The following is a 25,711-nucleotide window of genomic DNA, read 5'->3' on the forward strand; positions in this document are numbered from 1 at the left end:
AAGGTCTCACTATGAAGCCCTCTCTGTGAAAATCAGACTGGCCGTCAACTCAGAGAGCTGCTTACTGCCTCTTCTCAGTGAAAGGCACGTGCCACCAAGCCCTGCTTAAAAAGACTTTTTTTTTTTTTTTAAGGAACAAGAACATTAAAAGGAAGACAAAAACAGCTAGGCAGTGGTGGCACAGGCCTTGAATCCCAGCTTGGGAGGCAAAGGCAGGAGGATCTCTGTGAGTTCTAGACCAGCCTGGTCTACAGAGAGTTCCAGGACAGCCAAGGCTACACACAGAAACCCTGTCTCCAAAAACAAAACACACAAAAAACCCAAACAAAGAAACAATGCCCCCCCCAAAAGAACAACAAATAAATAAAGAGTATATGCTGTGTACCCACTATGTACAGGAGACTTTTCTAGACAGTGAGGATAAAAAGAAGTGTAAAGCAGTCTGGAGGCAGAGGGAAGGGGCAGATCTGGGGGTTTCAGATGAATACTGGTCTCAGACAAGCCTGGGTTCTACGGTGAAAACCTTTAAAAATACAGGGACAGAGGAGCAGGCACTCGCGCCCCTTACCAAAGGCTTTACATCTGTGGAGTGCTGTCCTGTAGAAACACAGTGGGAGCCAACTGTTGTAGCCTCTTATTTTCTGACGCCCCATTTTCAAAAAAGTTCTAAACAGGTGACCAAAAAAAAGTTTATTAAAAATATCTTATTTAACCCAACACATCAAAAATTCTTTCATCAGATTATTGGAGTATATGCACCATTACTATCTGAGATATTTTACACTCTCTGGGGACCGGTTGGGGACTTGTCAGTGTGCAGTGTTGACTCACAGCAGCTCTCCTTTCAGACTGCTCACATTTCCAGTGCCGAGCAAAGGGGGAAGTCGCAAGACTCTGCAGTCAAAATGTTGATGCTTCCTCACCGAAGGCCTTGAGCCTCTTAAGCCCTTCCAAGTCCCAAACTCAGGTTTAGCCTGCCGCAGGGCGAGAGGAGGCATTTCAAACAGGGGTCATTTACAGAACTGGAGAATGAGCGCAGAAGGCAGCCTGTTAGGAGTGGAAGGAAAGCTCCCTCTTATCTTTATCAGCAGATTAACTGAGCATCTTCTTTTTTCCCCCGGGGGGAGGGGTGGTGGTGCTTCGAGACAGGGTTTGTCTGTGTAGACCAGGCTGGCCTTGAACTCACAGAGATCCGCCTGCCTCTGCCTCCCGAGTGCTAGAATTAAAAGCATGCAGCCACCACGCCGGGCTGAGCATCTTTTCAAACATGCACCTTCCTGTCCAGCCCAAGGCCACTTTGATACAGAGAACAGCCTTTTAGTGGGTTCACTGGCCTAAGTCTCTGCCCTGACCAGAGTTTCAGCTATAGTTAACTATTGCCAGGACCCTTCATAGCGTTCTCTCCCTATGGAATAAAGGCTGAATTCTACCACACAAATAGAACTTTGCTCTTTGTTTACTTACCAAAGCTCAACTGTTTGCCCTCCTCAGACTAAACAAGGTCACGTGCCCGTGCCTCCCAGCCTGGATACTTTTCTTTTTGTAAAAACAGCTACCTCAAACTCACAAAATCGGGTTGAGGTTTAGAAATAGTAGCACACTAAATGATATAATCGGGGCCACTGTCCCCGTCGCTCCTTCACATCTCCGAATAACCTTTTTAATTAAATAAAGTAGCCTCTTTTTTAATTCAGCAAAACCCATGTGGTCAGGAATAGAAAACACAGGTAGAACGACTCGATCTTTTCTTCCCTGGGCTCACTGCAATACTTTTTAAATTACTATCTTCAATACCTAATAATCTCAGAAATTCTAGTTAGTTCAGCAGTGCCCCGAGCCGCCACTTGAACCCCACAACTTCTCACCAGTTCAAACCCTCCAGGCCTGAACGGCGACACACGTGGCGGCTGGAGGGGGCGGGGTCCTAAGGCTCAGGTTCCAGATCGGTTACTGCGCCTGCGCACTGCCTCCGGTTTCAAGGACCCGTATTTAAAGAGACAGGCGGTCTAGTCATCGAGCGAGGTCGGCGCGCGGCCTTGTGGGCTCCTGGTCCGGCGGCCGGTGGGGAAGCGTTGGAGCCCGGGCAGTGGGCAAGGCAGGTGAGGGACAGGGCGGCGGGGCGCGGGGCGCTGTGTGGGGAGGGCCGGGGCCCCGGCCGAGCGCGGCGTGGCTGGAGTGGCCGTGGCTCCTCCCCCGCCCGCCGCTCAGCCTGGGGGCACACCCTCCGTGACGTGGCGGCCCCACGGGAGGCCCGAGGCCCCCAGGACCCCAGGCGGGCACCGGAGAGGACAGGATGCCGCCAGCGCCGGAGTGGGCATCCCCAGGGATCGGGGCCGGGCTGCTGTCGGTCCTTTCCCGCCGCCTTGCTGTGCGGCCGCGGCCTCGGGCTCCGGCAGTGCCTGTGTGCTGCAGGAGCCTCCCCGCGCCAGTCAGGCCCTGCGGTTAATTGTCCTATCCCGGGCTGGGGGCTGCACTCCACCCATCCTAATCCGAGGAAAGTTGAACTTCTCGCCCCTAGCTCCTCCCTAGCCCAGCCAGTGTCTTCATACGCCTTTCTGATTTCTTAACTGTTAGAGGCTTGTGTGACCCACTGTGAGTCTCCCAGTTACGGACCTCCCCTCCCCCAAGTCGTACATTGTCAAATAGACAAGTTCGGTTATACATTCTCCGGGAGTTCAGAACTCCACCACCAGCCTGCCTTCGAATTCGTTGTAATTTTCCTAACCACCCCATGAAATAGTTTTAATCCTTTGGGTTTTTGTTGTTTTGTTTGTTTTTTTTTTCCTTTTGAGATGTACTTGCTATATAGCCCTCGCTAGACTGAAATTTACGAAGTAAACCAGACTAGCATCAGCAATCCTATCTTTGCCTTCTGAGTGATGGGATTATAGGCAAGAGCCACAATAACTAACCCTTAGTTTAAAAATAAAGCTGGGCGGTGGTGGCACATGCCTATAATCCCAGCACTCGGAAGGCAGAGGCGGGTGGATCACTGTGAGTTCGAGGCTAGCCTGGTCTACAAAGCGAGTCCAGGACCACTAAGGCTACACAGAGAAACCCTGTCTCGAAAAGACAATTAAAAAATAAATAAATAAAATAAAATTGGGCCGGGTGTGGTGGTACACGCCTTTAATCCCCGTACTCAGAACACCAGCCTGCTCTACATAGTGACTTCCAGGCCTACATAGAAATAGTCTGTCTTTAAAAAAAGAAAGAAAGAAAGAAAGAAGTAATTATAAACTGAAATCAGACTTGGTAGCTCACACCTATAATCTCAGCACTGGAGAACTAAAGGTTAGGAGCCTCGGCACTCTAGGGTAGGCCTTGTTAGAGGAAACCAAGTCACCTGGTAAATGCCCCCCCCCACCTTTCTGCCCCCCACCCCAAGATGGGTAAGCTTGGCCTCCAATCCCTTATTCAGTGCACTCGCTGTGCTCTGCTCTGTGTTGCAGTGAGTGGAACAAGTTTTGGGCGGTGGTGGCACACGTCTCTAATCCTAGCACTCCGGGAGGCAGAGGCAGGTGGATTGATGTGAGTTCGAGGCCAGCCTGATCTACAAAACGAGTCCAGGACAGCCAAGGCTACACAGAGAGACCCTGTTGGGAAAACAAACAAACAAACAAACAAACAAAACAAACCCCAGCTTTCTATTCTGACACAGTATCTGTTTTACTTCTTAGCAGTGTGCCGACTCAAAATGGTTTCCAGTGAGTCCAGGACAGCCGAGGTTACACAGAGAAACCCTGTCTCAAAAAATTAAATTAAAAAAAAAAAAAAAAAGAAGAAGGGTAGGTATAGTCACTTTCCATTTGAATTGGTTTATCTCCCCCCTCCCTTTTTTTTTTTTTTTTAATCTTTTGGTTCTTTTGAGATAGGGTTTTTCTGTGTAGTCTGGTTGGCCTGGAGCTCACTCTGTAGACCAGGCTGGCCTCAAACTCAGAGATCCACCTGCCTCTGCCTCCCTGGCTGCTGGGATTACGGGCAGGCACCACTGTGTCTGGCTCGTCCTTTGATTCGTACAGTCCAGCTATTTTAACTTCCCCTGATTCAGGTTGCCAAATTAAACAAGAGAATTGCTTACTCTGTTCCTAAGGGCATGACTGAGAAGAACTACTACTTGAATTAGGTACTACTGTGATGAAGTGGGAAAGGTGAAGTAATTACCCAGGCCACACAGCTGATAGATGGCTACGTGGTATTTTGAACTCAGTGAGTCAATCTGATTATTGGTTCTGATTAGTTGCCTCTCAAAGCAGGGCTTCTTCAGAAATCCAAGTAGTGGCTCATGTGTTACACTTCATAGGGAAACTTCATAAACATGTTGTAATTTTTCTTGGTTATTAAGACAAAGCTTTGGGCACTTGGTATTGTTTAAGGTCACCATCCATTATGAGCGTCTCATGTTGTTGATGCCCCTTTGGAAACTGGTTTTTCCTGTATTGGAACTCTAGATGGTAAGTCTTTAATGTATTGGCAAGCACTTGCTTAAGCATGTGCTCTGAATGAGATTCTGGGCATTGAGAAATTGGAAGCCTGGCTTCTTCATGTCTGTCTGTCTGTCTGTTTCCCACCCTTTCATGCAGCTTATATGACTCTGGCTCTCAAGATCCTCTTCCCAAGATACCTTGGTGCCCTTGGCAGAAAAGAACTGTGCCTGTTCCCAGAACAGACTCACTGGCCTGCCGTAAGACAGTTCGGCCAGTGGTCAGAAACAGATCTCCTTCATGGGTGCTGTCTCCTCCAGAGAAGAAAGCCTGTAGTGTCTTTCCAAGGAGGTCGTCCAAGACCACGTGCCACCCACCTTGTTTTCTTCCCAGGGTCGCATGTGGGACTCTGTACTGGTCCCTGTGAGATGGCGGAGCAGCGATTCTGTGTGGACTATGCCAAGCGGGGCACAGCTGGCTGCAAGAAATGCAAGGAGAAGATTGTAAAGGGCGTATGCCGCATTGGCAAGGTGGTACCCAATCCCTTCTCAGAGTCTGGGGGCGACATGAAAGAGTGGTACCACATCAAGTGCATGTTTGAGAAACTGGAGCGGGCACGGGCCACCACAAAAAAAATCGAAGACCTCACGGAGCTGGAAGGCTGGGAAGAGCTGGAAGATAATGAAAAGGAACAGATAAGCCAGCACATTGCAGGTGCGGGGAGAGCTTGCTTTCTCAGTGTGCTGGTGCTGATAGGACAGGGCGCCAGGAGACCAGAGTCTAGGAGATTGATTTCTTTGTGTGTCTTGCTTCAACATAATTTCAAATTCACAGTGTAGCTATAAGAATAAAAATACCAAGAACACTGATGCTCTCCTTCCACAGATGCCCCTCTTGATAACAGTTAGTCATCATTTCTGTGACGTGCTCATTCTGTCTTCACGTCAGGCTTGGTTTTTATTGAGCCATTCAGAGAAAGTTGTATCATCAGGCCCTGGAGGTGCTCCAGTGTGGATATTAAGTCCAGGATCTTCTCGTATGTGAGTGTGGTTTAACTGTCAACCTCAGCAAACTGGGCTTTTTGGGGGTTTTGGGTTTTTTTGAGGTGGGGGTTCTTTGATTTTTGGTACAGTGTTTCTCTTGTAGTCCTGGCTGTCCTAGACTCGCTTTGTAGACCAGGCTGGCCTTGAACTCAGGCTGGCCTTGAGATCAGCCTGCCTCTGCCTCCTGCTTGCTGGGATTAAAGGTGTGTGCCACCACTGTCCAGCTACTGTTCACTGTTTTGTCCGTTGACTGAATGTTATAATGTAGTGGTACCTTTTCCTCCATTGCAGGGTTCAGGTCTAGGGTCACACTAGGCATTGCATTTAATTGTCATGCCTCTTTGGCCTCCTTTGCTCTGCAGCATTTCCAGAGGGTTTGTTTGTTAGGAGATTTGTTCTTGCCATGTCATGTAGCTTGGGCTGGCCTCAAACTTGAAACAGTCGTCTTGTCTTGTTTCCTCAAGACTAAGATTATAAGCTTGTACCACCAAGGCTGGTACTCCACCATCTTTTGGATATTGATATTTTTTAAAGAATATCCACTACCACCACCCTTTTAGCTGTCAACTTGTTATCTTTTTTTTGTTTTGTTTTGTTTTGTTTTTGATTTTTCGAGACATTGTTTCTCTATGTAGTCTTGACTATCCTGGACTCGCTTATAGACCAGGCTGCCCTCGAACTCACAGCAATCCATCTGCCTCTGCCTCCTGACTGCTGGGATTAAAGGCGTGTGCCACCACTGCCAGGCTCAACTTGGTTTTGTTTTGTTTTGTTTTGTTTTTTAACATTTATTTATTATGTATACAATGCTCTGCCTGCATGTATGCCTGCAGACCAGAAGAGGGCACTAGATCTCAGTACAGATGGTTATGAGCTACCATGTGGTTGCTGGGAATTGAACTCCGGTCCTTTGAAAGAGCAGACAGTGCTCTTAACCTCTCAGCCATCTCTCCAGCCCCCTCAACTTGTTATCTTTATGAATTTTTAGATTATTACTTTTCCCCAGAGACTTACAGTTCATTATTGTATTCAGTTTGGCACTTATTCATCCCATATTTAGCCAGCTACCAGTCCCTTTAGGCTAGCTTCTATATCCTGTTTGTTTCATGTATTCAATTTTGTTTTGTTTTGTTTGTTTTTCAAGACAGGGTTTCTCTGTGTAGCTTGTTCTGGACTTGCTTTGTAGATCAGGCTGGCCTCAAACTCACAGCAATCCACCTACCTCTGCCTCCCAAGTACTGGGATTAAAGGCATAGCCACCACTACCCGGCCATTTGTTTCATTTATATACCATAGTTTCTTTGTTCTCTCCTCCCCACCCCCCAACTCTCTCAGGGGCAACCTTGCTGGGTAGCCCTAGCTGACCTTATATCAGTCTTTTCTGCATTAGCCTCAAGTCCAGAAATTGCATGTATCTGCCAACCACACCAGGCACATCATTTTCCTTGAGAATTTTTGCTAGTTGAGGTGGCACAAGTCTGCAGTCTTAGGTACTCAGGAGTGAGTTTAAGGCCTGTTTGGGCTACAGAGTGAGTTCAAGGCTAGCAAATCCCTGTCTCAAAAAAATCTTATGAGTACTTATGCATTAGGCGCAAGAGGATGCTCTTTACCTTCGGTGTGTCCTCCCTAGCCTTAAAGGCAGCCACTCCTTCTGAGGAGTCTTGATTCCCATTCATGGAAAATAGTTTTTTTAAAAAATTATTTATTTATTTTTATTGTATGTGCATTGGTGTTTTGCCTGCATGTATGTCTGTGTGAGGGTGTCAGATCTTGGAGTTATAGGCAGTTGTGAGCTGCCATGTGGGTGCTGGGAATTGAACCTGGGTCCTTTGGAAGAACAGTCAGTGCTCTTAACTGCTGAGCCATCTCTCCAGCCCCAGAAAATAATTTTTTGAAACTAAAATAGGGATGCTGTTTGTCTCATCATGATAGGGTATCTTTGCTTCCAGGACCTTGCAACAGACAACTAGAAAGGTGTGCATGTATATACACATGCACAATCACATACATGTATCCACACATACATACTTACTCAGTTTTATATGCATATTTGAGGACTCTCAGAGGCTATAAAGTAATAGATCTAAAGGCTGTGGCTCTGAAGATGAGCCTCTGTTCTTCTCAGCATCTGTTGCTGACTTGTATCTCACTCAGAAGTGCAATCAGTTTACATACCTGGGCCAAATAGACATGCTCTGGTTATTCATTTTTACTTCGTTGTTTATTCGTTTTTACTTCGTTGTTTCTGTGTATTGGTGCTATTCTACAGAGCTAGGTCCAAGTTTCATCTATCAAAATGTGATCACTTGGCTCAGCAGTTAAAAGCAAAGGTGGCTTTTCCAGAGGACCTGGGTTCAATTCTCAGCACCCCCATGGCAGCTCACAGCCATCTATAACTCCAGTCCCAAGGGATCCAGTGCCCTTTTCTGGCCTCCCTAGGTACTAGACACACACATATACACAGACATATATGCAGACATCCATGTACATAAAATAAAAATCTTTAAAGATAAAAAAATGGTTATTGGCTGGGCATGGTAGTGCACGCATTTAATCCCAGCACTTGGGAGGCAGAGACAGGCAGATCACTGTGAGTTCAAGGCCAGCCTGGTCTACAAAACGAGTTCAGGACAGCCAAGATAACACAGAGAAAACCTGTCTCAAAAAAAAAAAAAAAAAAAAAAGATTATTGATTTCCCCCAAATCTGTACTTTTGGAATTTTTTTTGTTATTGTTTTTTAACTTTTCCAGTGAATTTTTATTAGAAGTTGCATCATGATTCAGGGTGCCAGGGTAGGGACCATTATATACCCAGATCCCTCTTTACTATCTGGGGAGATGGACAGAGAACAGGAGAGGTAGGTGGAGCTTGGTCAGATCTTCCCAGGAAATATGCCTTCTGCTCTTTGGTCATCCCAGGCTGAGACTCATGATACAGAGCAGAGGGACTTATACACACACTGGTACCACTCACACACAGAGATCAGAAGTTCTTATATATTGGATAAGTGGTAAGGAATTTTGGTGAAAATTCAAGTTACTAATAGAGGTAAATGGCCCCCCAAAATACCTTTTTTCTCCCTTTCTGCTCAATATCCTTTTAAGTCCTTCCTCCACTCAAAAAGAGCAACTAGCCTAGGGTTGTAGTGTAATAGAAAGTTAGCAAAAAAGGGTCTGAGAATTGTTGATAAACTCTGCAGAAGCTTTCTCAGCACTCTTTCTCTGAAGGGTATTTTTGTTCCTTGTGGGTCCTGTAGACCTGTCCTCCAAGGCAGCTGGCACACCGAAGAAGAAGGCTGCTGTCCAGGCTAAGCTGACGACCACTGGCCAGGTGACATCCCCAATGAAAGGGGCCTCATTTGTTACCAGTACCAATCCACGGAAATTTTCTGGCTTTTCAGGTAAGATGGTTAAGGCTGTGTTTCCTGCTAAGGCCCTCCTTTTTTTGGGTCTTCTTTAGGTCTCTGGCTAAGTGGAGATACTGTATTACCAAGTGTCAGTCCTGGCTTCTGTCTGGGCAGTCTGGCCATGGCTGACTCTAATGCTCCACAAGGATAGCATTTCTTTGTGTGCTTTAGTCTCTGTTACAGCAGGAACATGTTGCTTTTATCAGGACTTCTTCCATTTTAAATTATTACGTAGGTCAAAAAGATTTTTCTAACCTGTTCTTCTTGCTTTTCTTTAATGATAGACTTCTGAGAAAATGTCTCCCCAAACTTGCCTGAACTGAGGACAGGTCATGCATAGAACATTTTCCTTTGATTTCTCTTGGTACTCTGTGCCCATATATTCCTAGAGTTGAGGTGCATGAGTGGCCAGATCTGAATGAAGGGTGTTGTGTTTTGTTTTGTTGGGAGGCAGTGGAGCCCAGTTATAAAGCAGGAAGACTTGGGAGTTAACAGGCTCAGGATTCAGGTTCCGTCTCCTATCTCTTGTTTGTCTTGGCAAGTTAAATAATGATTTTTAGTCAAGCATACACACATGTAAGTTGTTTGTGTTGTGTAACAAACTACTGCTTGTGGACATGGAGTCAGTAAAGCGTTGTTAGAACCTATACTGCAGATGGGGATTGAGAAGGCCAGTTATTGGCTGTAGGTGAGAGAAAGCATTGGCTTAGGGGCTTTGTTCTTCACCTAACCCCCGGAGTGCCTTTCTGTTAGATCATTATGCTTATTCTATGAGTGGACTGAAGGTCAGGTTCACAACGGAGCTAGTATTGCATTGCTTGTCCGAGTAGTGTATTATTTACCCTGTACCCTTGAGATAAACAATTCTTATGACTGTCTCAGTTGAATTTAAAAAAAAAAAAATTAAACCCTTTTGGACTTAAGTAATCTAGGAATTCAAAGAAGCCTAGATGTAAAGTCAAAAGAATCAAGGTTTGGTCCATGGTTGACAGCTTGGTGCTTTGAGCAAGTCCTCACCTCTTTGGGCATGTGTGGCTTTGTCTGTGAATCAAGACATTATTCCTGTCAGAGGACTGTAGAGATAACGTTACAGAAATGATGCCTGGTTCTGTAGGAGTTTTATTGCACATGCATGCACACAGGGTTTTTTGTTTGTTTGTTTGTTTATATTTATTTAAGTATACAGTATTTCACCTTCATATATGCCTACATGCCAGAAGAGGGCACCAGATCTCACCATAGATGATTGTGAGCCACCATGTGGTGGCTGGGAACCGAACTCAGGACCTTTGGAAGAGCAGGCAGTGTTCCCAACCTCTAAGTCATCTCCAGTCCCCAGAGTTTGTTTTAAGAGAGAGTCTTGGGTTGGAGAGCTGGCTCACTCATTAAAGGCTAGTCTCCCAACCCAAAAATATAAGAGAAAGAGGATCTTCTTGTCCAGCCTATTCTGAAATTACAATCCTCCTGCCTCTGTGTCCTAGGTGCTAGAAGTAGAGGCATGTGCTGCCATCTCTAGCAGTTCTGATTATTTGAAAACTGGTTTGATTGTTGCTTTAGTAAGCCAATGACAGGGATGTAGAAGAGTGCAGGTGACAAGAATGAGCATGATCCTGGAAGGGCCCTGGGCTTGTGCATGGAGTTTAGAAGAACTGAGAGGAACAGGGTGCTCTCCTAGAACCTGGCTGAACCCCAGTGCTTTGGAAAGATTCCTGCCTCAGATTGGACTCCAGGTCAGACAGGATGACAGGTTTACAACTTAGAAAACCCAAACAAGAAGCCTTGGTCAGCAGCTCCTTGCCATAACAACTCTGCCAAGGCCTTGTAAATGGTCACAAAGAGGTGAGAGAGAATCACTGAGGATTCTTGCTCTTAAAATAAAACTGCCATTTATTTTGGCAATAAGGAAAGACGAACTGTAGTGCCTGATGGGTTCTGACTTTCTTGTTGGCATCCCTGTCTTGGGCTCTTCTACCAAGGAGGTAGGTGGTCTTGAAAGCTTTCTGTTCTCAGGTCTTGGTCTCATCAGTAAGATCTTGGACAGTGAACTCTATAATTCATCATGTTTGCAACAGCTCTGACAAGCCATGATGGCAATAATTTCAGATGTGCAGGTCCTTTGGTTTCTTGTCCCCTTCTCACCCTCACCTTTCTGGAGTCAGAATGACAACTGCTATGAGATCCGCCTGATGGTTTGTGGCATGAAAGCAGCCCTTGCCCCAGTGTGAAATGTTCACACAAACTGGTACTTCTTGGGCCAGTCTTAAAGCAGTAGCATTTGGGCCAATTACTCGACCTCCATATCTGCACCTGCGATGTGTATCCAATTCTACTTCCAGTGACTTTTGGGGGATTAAATAAAACTATATATGAAGCCCCAATAAAGTGTTAATGTTCTTCCTTCCTTTTTGTGCTTTTCAAAAAGGAAATGAATTATCTGTGATGTTTCTCTCTCCAGCAGCCAAGCCCAACAACTCTGAGCAATCCCCCTCAAGCCCTGCCCCTAGGACAAGTCTGTCTGCAAGTAAATGTGACCCCAAGCACAAAGATTGTCTACTACGAGAGTTCCGGAAGCTATGCGCCATGGTGGCTGAAAATCCTAGCTACAACACAAAGACCCAGATCATCCAGGACTTCTTGCAGAAAGGCTCCACAGGAGGTAGGGCTGTGCCCATCCTGAGGCTGCTTCTCCTCTGAAAAGTACAGAGCCATGGCCAGCTTTCTTTCATTTCTTTCTTTCTTTCTTTCTTTCCTTTTTAAAGATTTATTTATAGCTGGGCAGTGGTAGTGTACGCCTTTAATCCCAGCACTTGGGAGGCAGAGGCAGGCAGATCACTGTGAGTTTGAGGCCAGCCTGGTCTACAAAGCGAGTCTAGGACAGCCAAGGATACACAGAGAAACCCTGTCTCGAAAAAACAAAATAAAACAAAAAACAAAAAAACAAAAATTCTGCATGTACACCTGCATGCCAGAAGAGGGCATCAAATCACATTAGAGACGGTTGTGACCCACTATGTGGTTGCTGGGAATTGAACTCAAGACCTCTAGAAGAGCAGATAGTGCTCTTAACCACTGAGCCATCTCTCCAGCCCCCAAGCCATGGGATCCCATAGTTGCAAATATAACCCTACCTGTTATATTGCTGATTCTGCTCAGGGTGCTTGGCCATTCTCTTCCTCTGCCCTTATTCTGTCCCTAGGAGGCAGAAGAATCTACCCAATTGACTAATAGAGAAATGAGCCATTCAACATAGGTGATTAGGTGAGCCACATGCCCACTGTAGACTAGAATCACCTGGTTCTGTTTCTTTCCTAGATCTCGAATGACAAAGTGAAAGTCAGGGCTTTGCCCAGTGGAGGATGGTGGAAAAAAGGCTAGGTAGACACAAACCACAGCCACTGACTACTGCTGCTTGCCAGGAACTGTGGGAAGCAGACTCTGCTTTTTGGTTTTGTTGTTGTTGTTTTGTTTTTAGTTTAGATAGGGACTTACAGTGTATCCTTGGCTGTGGAAGAACTTACTGTGTAGGCCAAGCTGGCCTTGAACTCACAGAGATCTGCAGGTTTCTATCTTCCTGAGTGCTGGGATTAAAGGCATACACCACCATAGCTGGCAGCTCCATTTCTGAAGGGGAGTTCCTTTCTTTTGTTTTCAGATGGCTTCCGCGGTGATGTGTACCTAACAGTGAAGCTACTGCTGCCCGGCGTCATTAAGAGTGTCTACAACTTGAACGATAAGCAGATTGTGAAACTTTTCAGCCGCATTTTTAACTGCAACCCAGATGATATGGCCCGGGACCTAGAACAGGTCAGAAGCAGGTGGAGGGAGGCTGCACCCCAGGTGGCACTCTGCCAGGATAAGCCTTCCCACAGCCAGTTTTAAATATAGCTGAGCACATACTGGTGCTGGAAACAGAAGCTTGGTGAACAAGACTTTGTTAGGCCGGGGAAGCTGCATGTGAGGATACAGCTGTTCTTTCATGAGTTTAGTGACTGAACATACCACTGCCAGGCCACAGAAGGCCTTATCTGAAAAGTCGGGGCTTGAGACTTCCTTTTGTCTCTCCTGTTCTGGGCTTTATTTGCTTGCTTGCTTTCCCCCTCTTTCTTTGGACTTTCCAGTCACCTTTGGCTTGTTCATGACTCCAGCCTTGGTGCCATGTAAAGTTTTTTATCTAAACTTCTATCGTGGAAGGACCATGTCAGTGTCCTTAAACAGGTCGACTGGCTCAGTCTTGGATCAGTGCTGTGTGTCTGCTCAGCTAAAGCGAGTGGGTGACCTTATGTGGATAGATGGGTGGGCCCCTTCTAGGAACTGCCTGGGAGAGAGTCCCTGTCTGAACTCTTAATTATCTAGTCCCAAGCCCCCTGGGGTTGCAGCAGTGGCATTTTGGTTTTTGGAGACAGGGTGACGTGTCAGAGACGATCAGAGTCTTCTTTGAGCAGAGCAAGTCTTTTCCCCCAGCTGCCAAGAGCCTCCTCACCATCCAGGAAGTGGACGCCTTCCTCCTGCACCTCTCCAAGCTCACCAAAGAGGATGAGCAGCAGCAGGCCCTGCAGGACATTGCTTCCAGGTGGGGTGGGGGACACTGCCCTGTTCCAACCAGAGTCACTGGGGATGGGGTAGGAAAGTGGACTTCTCTGGGAAGGAAGGTCTGGGGGATCAGTTCTTCAGAGATCAAGTTGACTGTGCCTCGTCTCTAGGTGTACAGCCAATGACCTCAAGTGCATCATCCGCCTGATCAAACATGATCTGAAGATGAACTCAGGTGCAAAACATGTGTAAGTACCATAGCTGTTCTGACAGCCTGAGCGGCAGCTGCCTGTTCCCTGCTGCTCTCAAGACTTGGGAGCCTGCTACAGATGTGACCCCATTGTTATTTCCTCTGGGACCCTAACACACCCCACACTTGTAAAGTGGAGATAATTGTCTTTAACACAAAGCTGCTACAACTGAAAGTCTGGAATAGGCTTCTTGCCCATTCCAGTCTCACCCTCTGTCAAGGCTGCACCAAGTAAGGACAGGGTTTCAAAACCCTGAAATTCAAAGAAAAAATCTCAGGGGTTTTAAAATAAATGTGACCATTTTGTGTTGGCACATTTATAACTGTCTTTGATCCCATGTGACTTCAAGTTATAGGATGCAACAAGGCTACCTCCCCAGCACCTCTCCTGTCTGACAGACTGCTACCCTGAGCCATGATGTCAGATGTAGAGGTTTGTTTCCCTGCTCCTGTCCCCTTGGCAGGTTAGATGCCCTTGACCCCAATGCTTATGAAGCCTTCAAAGCGTCACGCAACCTGCAGGATGTGGTGGAGCGGGTCCTTCTCAATGAGCAGGAGGTGGAGAAGGACCCAGGCCGGAGACGGACTCTGAGTGTCCAGGCCTCACTGATGACACCTGTGCAGCCCATGCTGGTGAGGAACCCTGCCTTGTCCCTGTCATCTGTGTCTTCTTAAGTTGCTGGCATCTGAAAGGGGATGAAAGGCAAGGGCTCTATGTAGGTTGCCTAGAAAAGTGTGGGGAAGGGAGAGCAGAGCAGAGCAGTCTAGGCCAGGAGGTAAAGGTTCGGAAGAAGGCAGGCCGTCTAGTAAACCTGAGCCTAGCCTCCAGCACTGTCGAGCAAGCCCTGGAATCATTCCTGTGGGAGTGGCATGTGAGACCAAGCAGTTAGCATCACACTTGGCTGTGACCTCCTGCAGGATAGCAACAGAGCTGGCAAGAGAGCCAGGCTCCTGTGACAAGGAGAAGCTCTAGGGATAAAGCCTCACTCCAACAGGTAGCTTAGATTTCTGCACCTTTAGTGAGGAGGGGCTGTCCCTTCCTGCTTCCTCAGCCTTGTCTGAGGAGGTGTGGGGGTTACACACTTAGTGCTTTAGCATCCACAGGCTTGGGATGAGGGCTTAGATACACATCTGAGTCTGCCTGCCTACTGGCTGCCTGTCATAGTAAGCAAAGCTCCCTGATCTTCAGATCTCTCGTTCAGCACTGGTCATGGAAGGGATTAGTCATATCAAAGATGAAAGGACATTGTGTTTTGTGGCTTGACAATCCTCAAAATGGTAGTTATTGTTTGGGTCTGACTGGTGCTAATTTGTGAATGAGTGTCTGTGTCTGGGTGTCCTGGCAGTCTCTGATTAGTCACCCTGCCAGCCTCACTGTCACTGGTCCTCTTCAGTCTAACCTCCAACATCACACCATGATAACAAGTATGTTTAATAAACCAGCTTCCTTGTAAGATTCTAAATTACTGACAAAATAAATCTTAGTTCAGAAAAATTTTACTTATTCAGAATGCAAAGCTAACTCTGGTGATGAGTTATTTTTTATTTGAGACAATCGTGCTGTGGACCCCAGGATATCAACTGATGATCTTATAATCGGAATACAGCTTTGCCCAGGCCTTTGCAATACCATGACCCCTCAGCAGTCTATCCTGAGTCAGTTCCAGAACCTAGTTCTGTCCTGATGACCCCAGCCCCAGGCTCCAGGCTTTGCTTTTTCTATCCCAAGGCTGAGGCATGCAAGTCCATCGAGTATGCAATGAAGAAGTGTCCCAACGGCATGTTCTCTGAGATCAAGTATGACGGTGAGCGAGTCCAGGTGCATAAGAAGGGGGACCACTTCAGCTACTTCAGCCGCAGTCTCAAGCCTGTCCTGCCTCACAAGGTAATAGCCTGTCAGCCAGGACTTTCTTCTCCCTGCCTCTGAGGATCACTGGGCCAGAATTGCAGGACCTTTCCAGCTGTGCTTCTCAGAAGGGAATTTGGTTTTTTCTGGAAATGAATGGAAGGAATTCACTCCTGGTTCTTGTAGTAATAGAAGCCTAGCTGGGATAGCCAGAGAGCCAGGCTTGGCTAGGTCGGGCAGGAAAGCCCCCAGGGACGGTGCAGTGCAGACAGTGAGCTCGGTGCAGAGCTTTGGTGTTTCATGCCCCCTGTGCTCCTGCTGGGCTACATTAAGGTTCGTGTCCAAGGAACTGTTGGGCTCTCGTTCATTGGTTTGCTCAGCAAGTATTTCTCGTATGCTGTGCGCTGTTGAAGCTAGTGGACAGAGCGAAGATGCACAGTAGATGAGGGTTGTGGCTTTGTGGAGCTAATAGTTTGATAAGTGCACAACATTGTCGGGTGTCTGGGGTCCTCGTCCTGCCCTCGCCAGGACTGATGGGAATTAAAAACCTCACTCCTCAGCCCTGCTCAGCTCCCAGGGCCAGTCCTTTGGGGTCTGTGGAAGAGAAGCAGCTGGGATTATCTGGCTCCAATAACTTGTGAGTAAATGGAAGTCCTAGCTTCACTGCCTCCTTCTTTCCCAGTTCTGACTCAGTTTCTCAGACTCTGTGGATTGAGGATGTGTTCTATGGTCCAGTAGAGACACGGTGCTTGGGCCACTTGTTTTATATGCTGAGCAGTAGTCGTTATTTTTATTTATTTATTTATTTTTTCGAGATAGGGTTTCTCTGTGTAGCCTTGGCTATCCTGGACCCTATGTAGACCACTCTGAAGACTCTTACTCTGAAGACATCAGGGGCTTCAGAGCTCTGCTGAGAGGAGATCCTGCTCTCATTCTTTGCTGTTCCCAGGGCTTTGTTTCTGTCTGGCCTGCAACCCATCTGTTTGCCCCATCCTTCTCCTCAGCCTGATAACACCAGTCTTCTGTAATGGACACTACACTAGTCTGCGTCTGCCCATCTTTCCTCTTCCCTCCTGTATTTGTCACCTCCACATCCTCCCTGACAGACTCCCTGTTTCTTCCTTTTCCCTCCAAGCCTTTTGTACATCCCATAGGAAGTGACTCAGAGTAGGCTGACCATTTTCTGGATCCAGCTGGAGGTAATAAAACAGATTGCCTGGTCCTCTTTCATGGGACTGATGCAGCCTCGCTGTGCATTTCACCCGTTGCTTGGGTGTCATGTCTCTGAACTATTTTGCCTGGACTTTGATCACTGTGGTTTGGTTTTGGCTCTTAACTGCCAAGTTATCCTTGCCAAGCCTACTTTCTACTTCTAGGTGGCCCACTTTAAGGACTACATTCCCAAAGCTTTTCCTGGGGGTCAAAGCATGATCTTGGATTCTGAAGTGCTCCTGATTGACAACAACACAGGCAAACCACTGCCCTTTGGGACTCTGGGAGTGCACAAGGTACATGCTGAGAGTTCTGTGTGCAAGAATGTGCTGTCAGTCTGAAAAGTGGGTGGAGGGAAGGTGAGTCTTGTAGGACAGGTTCTGCTCCATTTCTGTCCTTCCACAGAAAGGAGTTGCTATTAGGAACCAACTTAGAATTGGTTTTTGGTTCTAGAGTTAGGGTCAGAGACTACAGGGGCCATAGCTTTACATCACTATTAATGCAGCACATCATGGCAAGAACATACAGCAGAGCAAAATATATACATCATGAGCTGAGGAGCACAGATAGGGAGTGGCGAGTCCCACAATCCCTTAATGACTTAAGACTAACCCCCACCCCCACCCCCATCCCCACCCCACCCCCCGGGACTAAGCCTTTGGGTGGTTTTGGAAATCTGAAGTGCAGGGATCACCATCTATGGAGAGTTCTGTGGCCATGGGCCTGCCGAGCACTGAGGCTGCAGAAGCCCTAATGTGCTTGCTCCTCATTTCCCTTACAGAAAGCTGCCTTCCAGGATGCTAATGTCTGCCTGTTTGTTTTTGATTGTATCTACTTTAATGATGTCAGCTTGATGGACAGGTGAGTTATCTAGTTTTTGATATGTTTTCTTTTGTTTGTATTTTTCATTTTTTGCAGCACTGCAGATGAAATCCAGGGCCTTACATATGGCTACCATCTTTTTTTTTAATCACCAAGACAGGGTTTCTGTGTGTAATCTTGGCATTCCTGGACTCCTTTTGTAGACCAGGCTGGCCTTGAGGTCACAGAGATCTGCCTGCCTCTGCCTTCTGAGTACTGGGCTTACAGATGTGTGCCACTGCGCCTGGCTCCTGGCTACTATCTTTAAACCCAGAATCTATTTTCACTGGGGATTTATTTGGGTTGGACCTTTAGAGGCTTTAGTTTGTAAAGAGATAGGGGTAGGGCTAGCATTTGGGTATTGTATCTATCAACTTATAGGGGAAGCCATGGGTGAAACATCTGGGGGGAAATTGGCAGTCTAGAGTGAGCTATATCCAAAGGCTTGGACCTGCCCAGCTGATGCTTGTCCTTTGTGTATTAGGATGTCTCCCTAATCCCATTTCTATAGCTGCTATATGCATCGTTATGAAAGAGAGTAGAAAGAATTGTTGGGGTAGGGTCCTAGAGCTCAGGCAAGCCTCAGATTGGGATCAGGTAAGGTGTAGGACATAACTTGTGTCAGCCTGTTCACTCAGAGGCTAGCCAGCCTAGGGTTTAGGATTAACAGAGGGGCACTGGCACAAGACTTGTAACATTCTTTGAGTGAGACCAGACCCTGTGGTATGGGCTGGAGACTGGTAGTCTCTTGCCTCGGTAGAGTAGAAAGCACAGCTATGACCTGGCTATGAACTGTAGCCTACAGTCGTCATCTCCAATGTTGATGGAGTCCTTGCAACCCTTGACAGCAGAGCTGTTCATACAGGAGCTTGGATCCATACCTGGCTGTCTCCTGAAGCATCAGTTTTGCTCACAGGGCACTGTTCTGTGTCAGAATTCCTTATAGGAGTGGGAGGGAGGCTCTTTCCTCAGCTCTGATGTTTCCCTTAGGCCTCTATGTGAGCGACGGAAGTTTCTTCATGACAACATGGTTGAAATCCAAAACCGGATCATGTTCTCAGAAATGAAGCAAGTCACAGTAAGTGAAGTTCCTATCCTAGGCAGAGATCTAATGGTTTGAAAACAGAGCCCTCCATGGAGTGTGAGAGGATAAGCCTTAGGTGTTCGTTATGGGGTGCTGTCTTCCCCCAGAACGGCAGGGTATGAAAGTCCTTCCTAGGGAAGCAGCCACAGCGGCTCCTTAGGACCTCCTCCTTCCCTGCAAGTTAGGCTGCTTTACACTAGTGTGTAGAAGTGAACACTGTACCTATTCTCACATGACCTTGCACATCTCCTGTCCCTTAGAAAGCCTCAGACCTGGCTGACATGATAAACCGAGTGATCCGAGAGGGCTTGGAAGGGCTGGTGCTGAAGGATGTGAAGGTAAGATGGCCACACCTTTTGTCTTTTTCTGCTGGGGAAGACAAAGGCATTGAAGGAGGGAGAGAGTGAAAGCTATGGAGGAGTCTTGCCTACTTAACTGGGCAGGCTGGTCCTAGATCTGAAATGGCTTTGTGTGTCCTGTAGTGCCTAGACACTGAGATCCGGCCCACAGCGGTGAAACGATGGACCCATCCTTCTGGAGTCGCCATTCTCTGTGATCTGTATATTGTGTTCCCTCAGGGTACATACGAGCCTGGGAAGCGGCACTGGCTGAAAGTTAAGAAAGATTATTTGAACGAGGGGGCCATGGCTGATACAGCTGATCTGGTGGTTCTTGGGGCCTTCTATGGCCAAGGAAGCAAAGGTCAGTGGCGTTTGATCCCTGTGGTATTACTCTATCAGAAGACACACACTGGCCTTACTAGCTTGATGATGGTCTTGGGAGCTGGGGCCCTGGTGGCATCAGGCAGGACATCTGGGAAGCTACAGGCTTACGTACAGAAGTCGGGTAAGAGCTGAGGTAGCTCAGTGGGGAACACACTTACTTCCAAGCCTTCCAGCCTAAACTGATCACCAGTGCCCACTTGGTAAAGGAGAGAACTGACGCCCACAAGTTGTCCTTTGACTGCCACATGCTTACTGTAGCATGTATAAATACTGGAGTATGTTTGGCTGCACATAAGTACACTCTCACAAAAGAGCAAATAATAAAACATGTTTTAATAAGAAAGAAAAATAATAAAAAGAAGTTGGTCAAGAACACCTTCTGCTGTCCTGGCACAAGAAAGCTCAACTACCAGTTGTTTCGAGGCTTGACCCTTTCTTTCCAGAAACTGGGGAGTTTCCTGACTGGGGAGAAGGATGAGGTCTGAGGACCAAACACTTGAAGTGGTGTCAGGTTATGTCAGGCTGGTGCCCAGAGCCCAGTAAGTCGAGTGTAATTACTTTATTTGTGCTAAGGCCTTGGCCCATTCGACTCCAGGCGCTTACAGTGGGCCTGGCAGAGGGGGCTCTAGCCCATCTCTTCTAGCCACGCTCAACCCATGCTTCCCTCCCAGGCGGCATGATGTCCATCTTCCTCATGGGCTGCTATGACCCTGACAGCCAGAAGTGGTGCACTGTCACCAAATGTGCTGGTGGCCATGATGATGCCACACTTGCCCGCCTGCAGAAGGAGCTAGATATGGTGAAGATCAGCAAGGTGAGGAAGTCATCCCTCCTGAGACAGGCTATGCATTCAGGACTGAGGTCTGTAGGTCTTGTTTCTTAATTCAGAAAGGAGCTCGCCTCTCAGCTGTAGAAGCAGGGTTAGGCTTCTCAGTCTGAGGGAGGACCTGCCTTGTGGAGGATGGGCTTCAGCCTCCCTGGAGAGGATCACCTGGGATGAGAGGGGCAGCCGTTTTAACTAAGCCACATTTCACAGTCTTATTGCCAAAGATTGGGTTTAAGCCTTGCTCTAGCATGACAGCAACCCAAAACTGTCTTTTCCCCTTCAGGATCCCAGCAAGATACCCAGTTGGCTGAAGATCAACAAGATCTACTATCCTGACTTTATTGTCCCAGACCCAAAGGTATCACCTGATGCTCTGTGGCCCCGACCCCAGAAGTAGCTTGTAGTTCTCCAGGACCACAGAAGTTAGCCCAGCCTTGCTAAGGTCCACCCACGATGGGACTTGGACATTTAGCAAATGGCAAGCACAGGGCTAACCAGCCAGCACTGACGACTCGACTTGACTGGAAGGGAAGCAAACTCCTGTCGGCTTGTCCGAGGGCCTTCCTTAGCAGACAGGTTTCAAGAGGAGACAGAACAGGCACAGGCACCTCCTGGCTGCCAGCGAGAGCCTCTGCACTTTGGCTTGTTTGGCACGTTCTGCCTGCTGGAGACTTCTTTCCTGACCAGAGATAATCTACCTGTTTTAATCCTGACAGAAAGCGGCTGTGTGGGAGATCACAGGGGCAGAGTTCTCCAAATCTGAGGCTCACACTGCTGATGGGATCTCCATCCGATTTCCTCGATGCACCCGGATTCGGGATGACAAGGACTGGAAATCTGCCACTAACCTCCCCCAACTCAAGGTGCCAGCTCCTTGGCTTTCTAAGTGTCCTCAACCCCACTGTCTTGCCCTGGGTGTGCTGGGCATCTGGCTTTTTCACATCTTTTGGCTTGGTATCTGCATTCCACAGGGACAAAGCAAGGAAAGCAGTTAAAAGTTAAGAGTTTGTTTTTTAATTAATTTATTTATTTTTTTTATTTTATGTGCATTGGTGTGAGGGTGTCAGATCCCCTGGAACTGGAGTTACAGACAGTTGTGAGCTGCCATGTGGGTGCTGGGAATTGAACCTGAGTTCTTTTGAAGAGTAGACAGTGCTCTTAACTACTGAGCCATCTCTCCAGTCCCTACTTTTTGTTTGTTTTTTCGAGACAGGGTTTCTGTGTAATAGCCATGGCTGTCCTGGCCTCAACTCATAGCAATCTGCCTGCCTTTGCCTCTTGGATTAAAGGCGTGCATCATACCTGGCACTTTGGGATTTAGGCAGAATGTAGTATTGCACACTTTTAACATTCTAGCACTCAGGAGGCAAAGACAAAAATTTCCCTTGAGTTCAAGGCCAGCCTGATGTACATGGTGAATTCCAGGCTAGGCAAAGCTACATAGTGAGACCCTACCTCAAAAAGTAACAAAACCAACCAAACTGGTTCATCTGAGTCTATAATCTCATCACTGGAGAGGCTCAGACAAGGTCAAGTTTAAAGCCAATCAAACATTTAGAAATGTCGGGGGAGGCTGGAGAGATGACTCAGGTCAAGAGGACTGGCTGCTTTCCCAAAGGTCCTGAGTTCAATTGCCAGCAACCATATGGTGGCTCACAACCATCTATAATGAGCTGTGTTATGGCATGCATGCACACATGCAGGCAGAAGACGGTATATATAACAAATACATTTTTAAGCCAAAAAAAAAAATGTATTTAAAAAAAAACTTGGAGCACTCAGGAAGCAGAGGCAGGCGGATCTCTATAAGTTCGAGGCCAGCCTGGTCTATAAAACTAGTCCAGGACAGCCAAGGATAATAGAGAGACCCTGTCTCGAAAAACCAGAAGAAAAAATAAACAAACTTGGGGGCCACAGAAGGTGACTTGGACCCCAGTTACTCAGGTTACAGGGCCCCACTTTGTCTCTTAGCTACATGTGCCAGGCAGCGCTTGTCCCACACACAGGTCAGGGATTGGCAGCAGCTGACTTGCCCTCATTTCTTAGGAACTGTACCAGCTGTCCAAAGAGAAGGCCGACTTCGCTGTGGTGGCTGGAGATGAAGGGAGTTCCACTACTGGGGGCAGCAGCGGTGAGAATGAGGGCACTGCTACGTCCTCTGTGCCCCGCAAGGCCCCCAAGGGCCCTCCCAGTAAGTCTCCTGCCAGTGCCAAGAAGACGGAACAGAAGCTGAATAACCCCAATAGCAGAGGTGGTAAGAGGGCCTGATTGATGGGGAGGGTGTGAGTAAGACAGACAGTAGGGCAGACATACATTTCAACTCTGGGGTCCCGTGATTGGGTTTCCACCACCGAAGACATTCAGTACGTTCCTAGCATGCGACTAGCCATGGGCCAGAGACTGTTCTACTAGGTACCCCTAGCTGCTCAGCAAACCTGAATAATGCAGTACCCAGTGAGAGCCCTCAGACTAGGAAAATGAGCCACCTTGAGGCTGAAGGATCTGGCTGATAGCCTTGCCCCCCTTTCTTTCATCATTATAGCAGACGTACCTGGTCTCCCTCCCCCAACCCCACTTTGGACTTCCAGGGCCGTCAGCCATTCCCCCCTGGCCTTCTTCCTCCTTGTTCTTGGTTTGGTTTTGTAATTTTGGTTTTGTGACTTTAAGACAGGGTTGTTTGGTTGGTTTGGTTTTGGTTTTTCAAGACAGGGTTTCTCTGTGTAGTCCTGACTGTCGTGGCTTCACTTTGTAGACAGGCAGCCCTCGAACTCACAGAGATCCGCCTGCCTCTGCCTCTGCCTCCCGAGTGCTGGGATTAAAGGTGTGCGCCGCCACACCCAGCCTGAGACTGGGTATTTTATACCAGGTTTCTACACTAGGCTGGCCTTTAACTCACTATGTAGTTCATAGTGACCTTGAACTTCTGAGCCTCCTGCCTCTAGGTCCTTAGTGTGTCATAGGCATGTATCTGTGCAGTGCTAGGGATCAGACGGAGCGTCTTATATGTGCTTGGCAAGTTACCTTACTAACTTCCTACCCTGACCTCTGCTATGCCGCAGGCAACAAGCTGATTCCAAAGCCTTCTCCGATGAACCCAGGAGAGAAGCTGGCCATGAAGTCTTCTCCAGTGAAAGTAGGGGTAAAGAGGAAAGCTGCTGATGAGACCCCCTGTCCAACAAAGGTGAGGCTAAGAATAGTAGTGCACAAGACAGGCCAGTTTGGCTCAGGGCCTGGAGTTTCAGGCTCCTGTGTGTGTGAACTTGAAAAGGTGTCCCTGTTGGTTTCAGGGAAGGGTCCCGGGGCCTTCACCTTCCTGTTCTGGGCAAGGAAGCAGTCCTGCTGCTCCAACCTGTGCCCTCTTGTTGCCTTGCAGAGGCGGCAAGTCAGCCGACAAAGAGGAAGGAGAGCTGTGCCAGCAGGCAGGAGATAGAGCCGGCCTAGCAGGAGGGCTGCAGGGGCCCACCCAGCTGCCAATGTCGTTACAGTTGACATTAAAGAACGAAGACCACTCTGAGTGCAGGGTGCAGGAGGATGTTTGTGTGTCTACTGGAGCAGGTCCACCCAGCAAGGAGAGGGAGAGTGCCATGACAGACAGCTCCCAGCTAAAGAACCTATTTCCCCTTTTGTTAGTGCCTGGTCTGGCAGCATGTGTTCAGTACCTACTGAGATCAGGAACTAGGTAGTCAGTGGTACCTGGGTAGCTTCTGGCCACGGTCAACAGAGATCACACGCCTGCCCAAGCATAAGTACGGAAGTTGGTATCTCAGGGCCTGAGCCCAACCATTTTCATCTCTCTGCCCTCCCTGAAGCCTTTGAACTCATCCACACTGATGAGCAAGCCAGCCAGGCCCTCTGACTAGGTAGCTGTGTAGAGCAGACTGATCTTTCAGGGCTATTTTGCATCGGATGGCTCTTGGAGATGTCCCTTTCCATATCCTGTCTCAGATGTTGGAGCCGTACTTTTTCCCTTCTTAGAGAGAACTGTCAGTCGCGGGTCCATTCAGAGCGACTGGAGGATGGCATAGCAGCATGTCTTTTCTCCAGCAAACTATCTGTCCTAAATTCTGTGGAGTCCAGACATCTCTACTGTCCTTCCATCTGCATCCAGGCCAGGGCTCACTCTGTGTGGACCACTCTGTTTACAGGTGCTGTTGGATGTCTTCACTGGGGTCCGTCTCTACTTGCCACCTTCCACACCAGACTTCAAACAGCTCAAACGCTACTTTGTGGCATTCAACGGGGACCTGGTTCAGGAATTTGACATGGCCTCAGCCACACATGTGCTGGGTACCAGGGACAAGAACTCTGAGGCCCAGTTGGTCTCCTCCGAGTGGATTTGGGCATGTATCCGGAAGCGGAGGCTGATAGCTCCCTGCTAGGATTTTGGCCTTTCTCCTTGGGCTGTCCTCACCTCCCCACTCTTCTACGACGTGTGGCTCAGCCTGGATGGTGGGGGCCTCTTTGTTAAGCAGTGTGTCCTCTTACACCTCTTATGGATCGGGAGTTAGTTGCTGTGAGCACGAGCAGTCAACTAGCTCTTTCAGATCTGGGTGCTAGCTCTATCTTATTTAAAAAGAAGCCAACCTTAGTTGTGTGAGGTGCTGATAACCAGCCTAGACCCTTACTCAAGCTAGGCCATTGAACTAGAATTTCATGACTAAGAAATCGTAAGCCAGGCATGATAGTGCATGAGGAGCAAGAAATCAGGGATCAGAAGTTCAAGGCTAGCCTGAAGTAAGAATTTAAACAAAAGCATCCTCTTCCCTACTTGTTCCACCTGCAGTTTTCCTCAGTGACTAAGGAATGAAGGCTGAGCAGAATCTACTCTCCTTGATGCTCCTCACTTCCATGTGCATCTTTTAAAAGCTGTATTTAAACTATCTTCAAACACTTCTTGTATATGGCAACGCCTTATTGTGCCTGATCCAAACCCTCATGTGAAAGAACTACTAAGTGGCCTCTGATGATTATAGTTCCCAGGCCCCAGTGACCTCTTCAGAGACAGAGGTTCCTTGAAAGAATTTGCCTCCTCAAAGCCTGACTGCTCCCAGAAGTACAGGTCCACAGCCAAGAAAATGTATACACCCTGCTTACCAAGGCTGGCTCTTGTGCCATCTTTGGCAGATGTACTTGAAGGCCAAAGGAAGATGGTATCTGCACAAATACACACAGAGGATCATGTTTTGCAACAGTGGGAGTGTCCGAAAGTAGCCTCTCCTGTTTGTCAGGCCCTTGAAATGTGGCTAGCATGACTGAGGAACTAAAGCCCTCATTTTAAGACAACTTCAAATGGTCTCAAGTTACCAGTGACTGTCACACCATCCAAGCAGAGTCTCAACAGTCTGAATCACTGAGTGGCTGCAATAAGCTCAGATGCCTTGTGTAATACGTGCAGTGCAGACCCTTGGAACAGGTTAGCCAGGAAGAGGCCTGGCTTACCACCTTGCATGTTAGAGTTCACACTTGGCTCTGAGCACGGGCTTGTCCAGGTACTGTGGTGGAC

General features: G+C 47.8%; 1 protein-coding gene across 10 annotated transcripts; it reads left to right on the top strand.

Moving 5' to 3' along the window:
• The first annotated feature begins 1,967 nt into the window (after window positions 1-1,967).
• Window positions 1,968-25,032, top strand: LIG3 (DNA ligase 3). Of its 10 annotated transcripts, none has more exons than XM_084749886.1 (20): window positions 1,968-2,099; window positions 4,818-5,138; window positions 8,725-8,868; window positions 11,330-11,530; window positions 12,527-12,678; window positions 13,278-13,444; window positions 13,575-13,652; window positions 14,119-14,287; window positions 15,384-15,539; window positions 16,877-17,008; window positions 17,494-17,573; window positions 18,564-18,651; window positions 18,918-18,995; window positions 19,236-19,359; window positions 20,054-20,196; window positions 20,492-20,566; window positions 20,925-21,071; window positions 22,255-22,462; window positions 23,268-23,389; window positions 24,354-25,032. In XM_084749886.1, exons 2-20 carry the CDS (start codon window positions 4,853-4,855, stop codon window positions 24,585-24,587), a joined length of 2,784 nt encoding a protein of 927 aa, XP_084606012.1. In that variant the 5' UTR covers window positions 1,968-2,099; window positions 4,818-4,852; the 3' UTR covers window positions 24,588-25,032. The 10 variants fall into 10 exon arrangements, with proteins under 10 accessions (XP_084606012.1, XP_084606006.1, XP_084606009.1 ...); XM_084749880.1 differs by having other exon boundaries at window positions 1,970-2,095; window positions 4,584-5,138; XM_084749883.1 differs by having other exon boundaries at window positions 1,977-2,099; window positions 4,584-5,138; window positions 11,333-11,530; window positions 22,255-22,459.
• The last annotated feature ends 679 nt before the right edge of the window (window positions 25,033-25,711 follow it).

This window comes from Acomys minous (assembly GCF_964271855.1).
Source record: "Acomys minous genome assembly, chromosome: 12".
NCBI lineage: Eukaryota > Metazoa > Chordata > Mammalia > Rodentia > Muridae > Acomys > Acomys minous.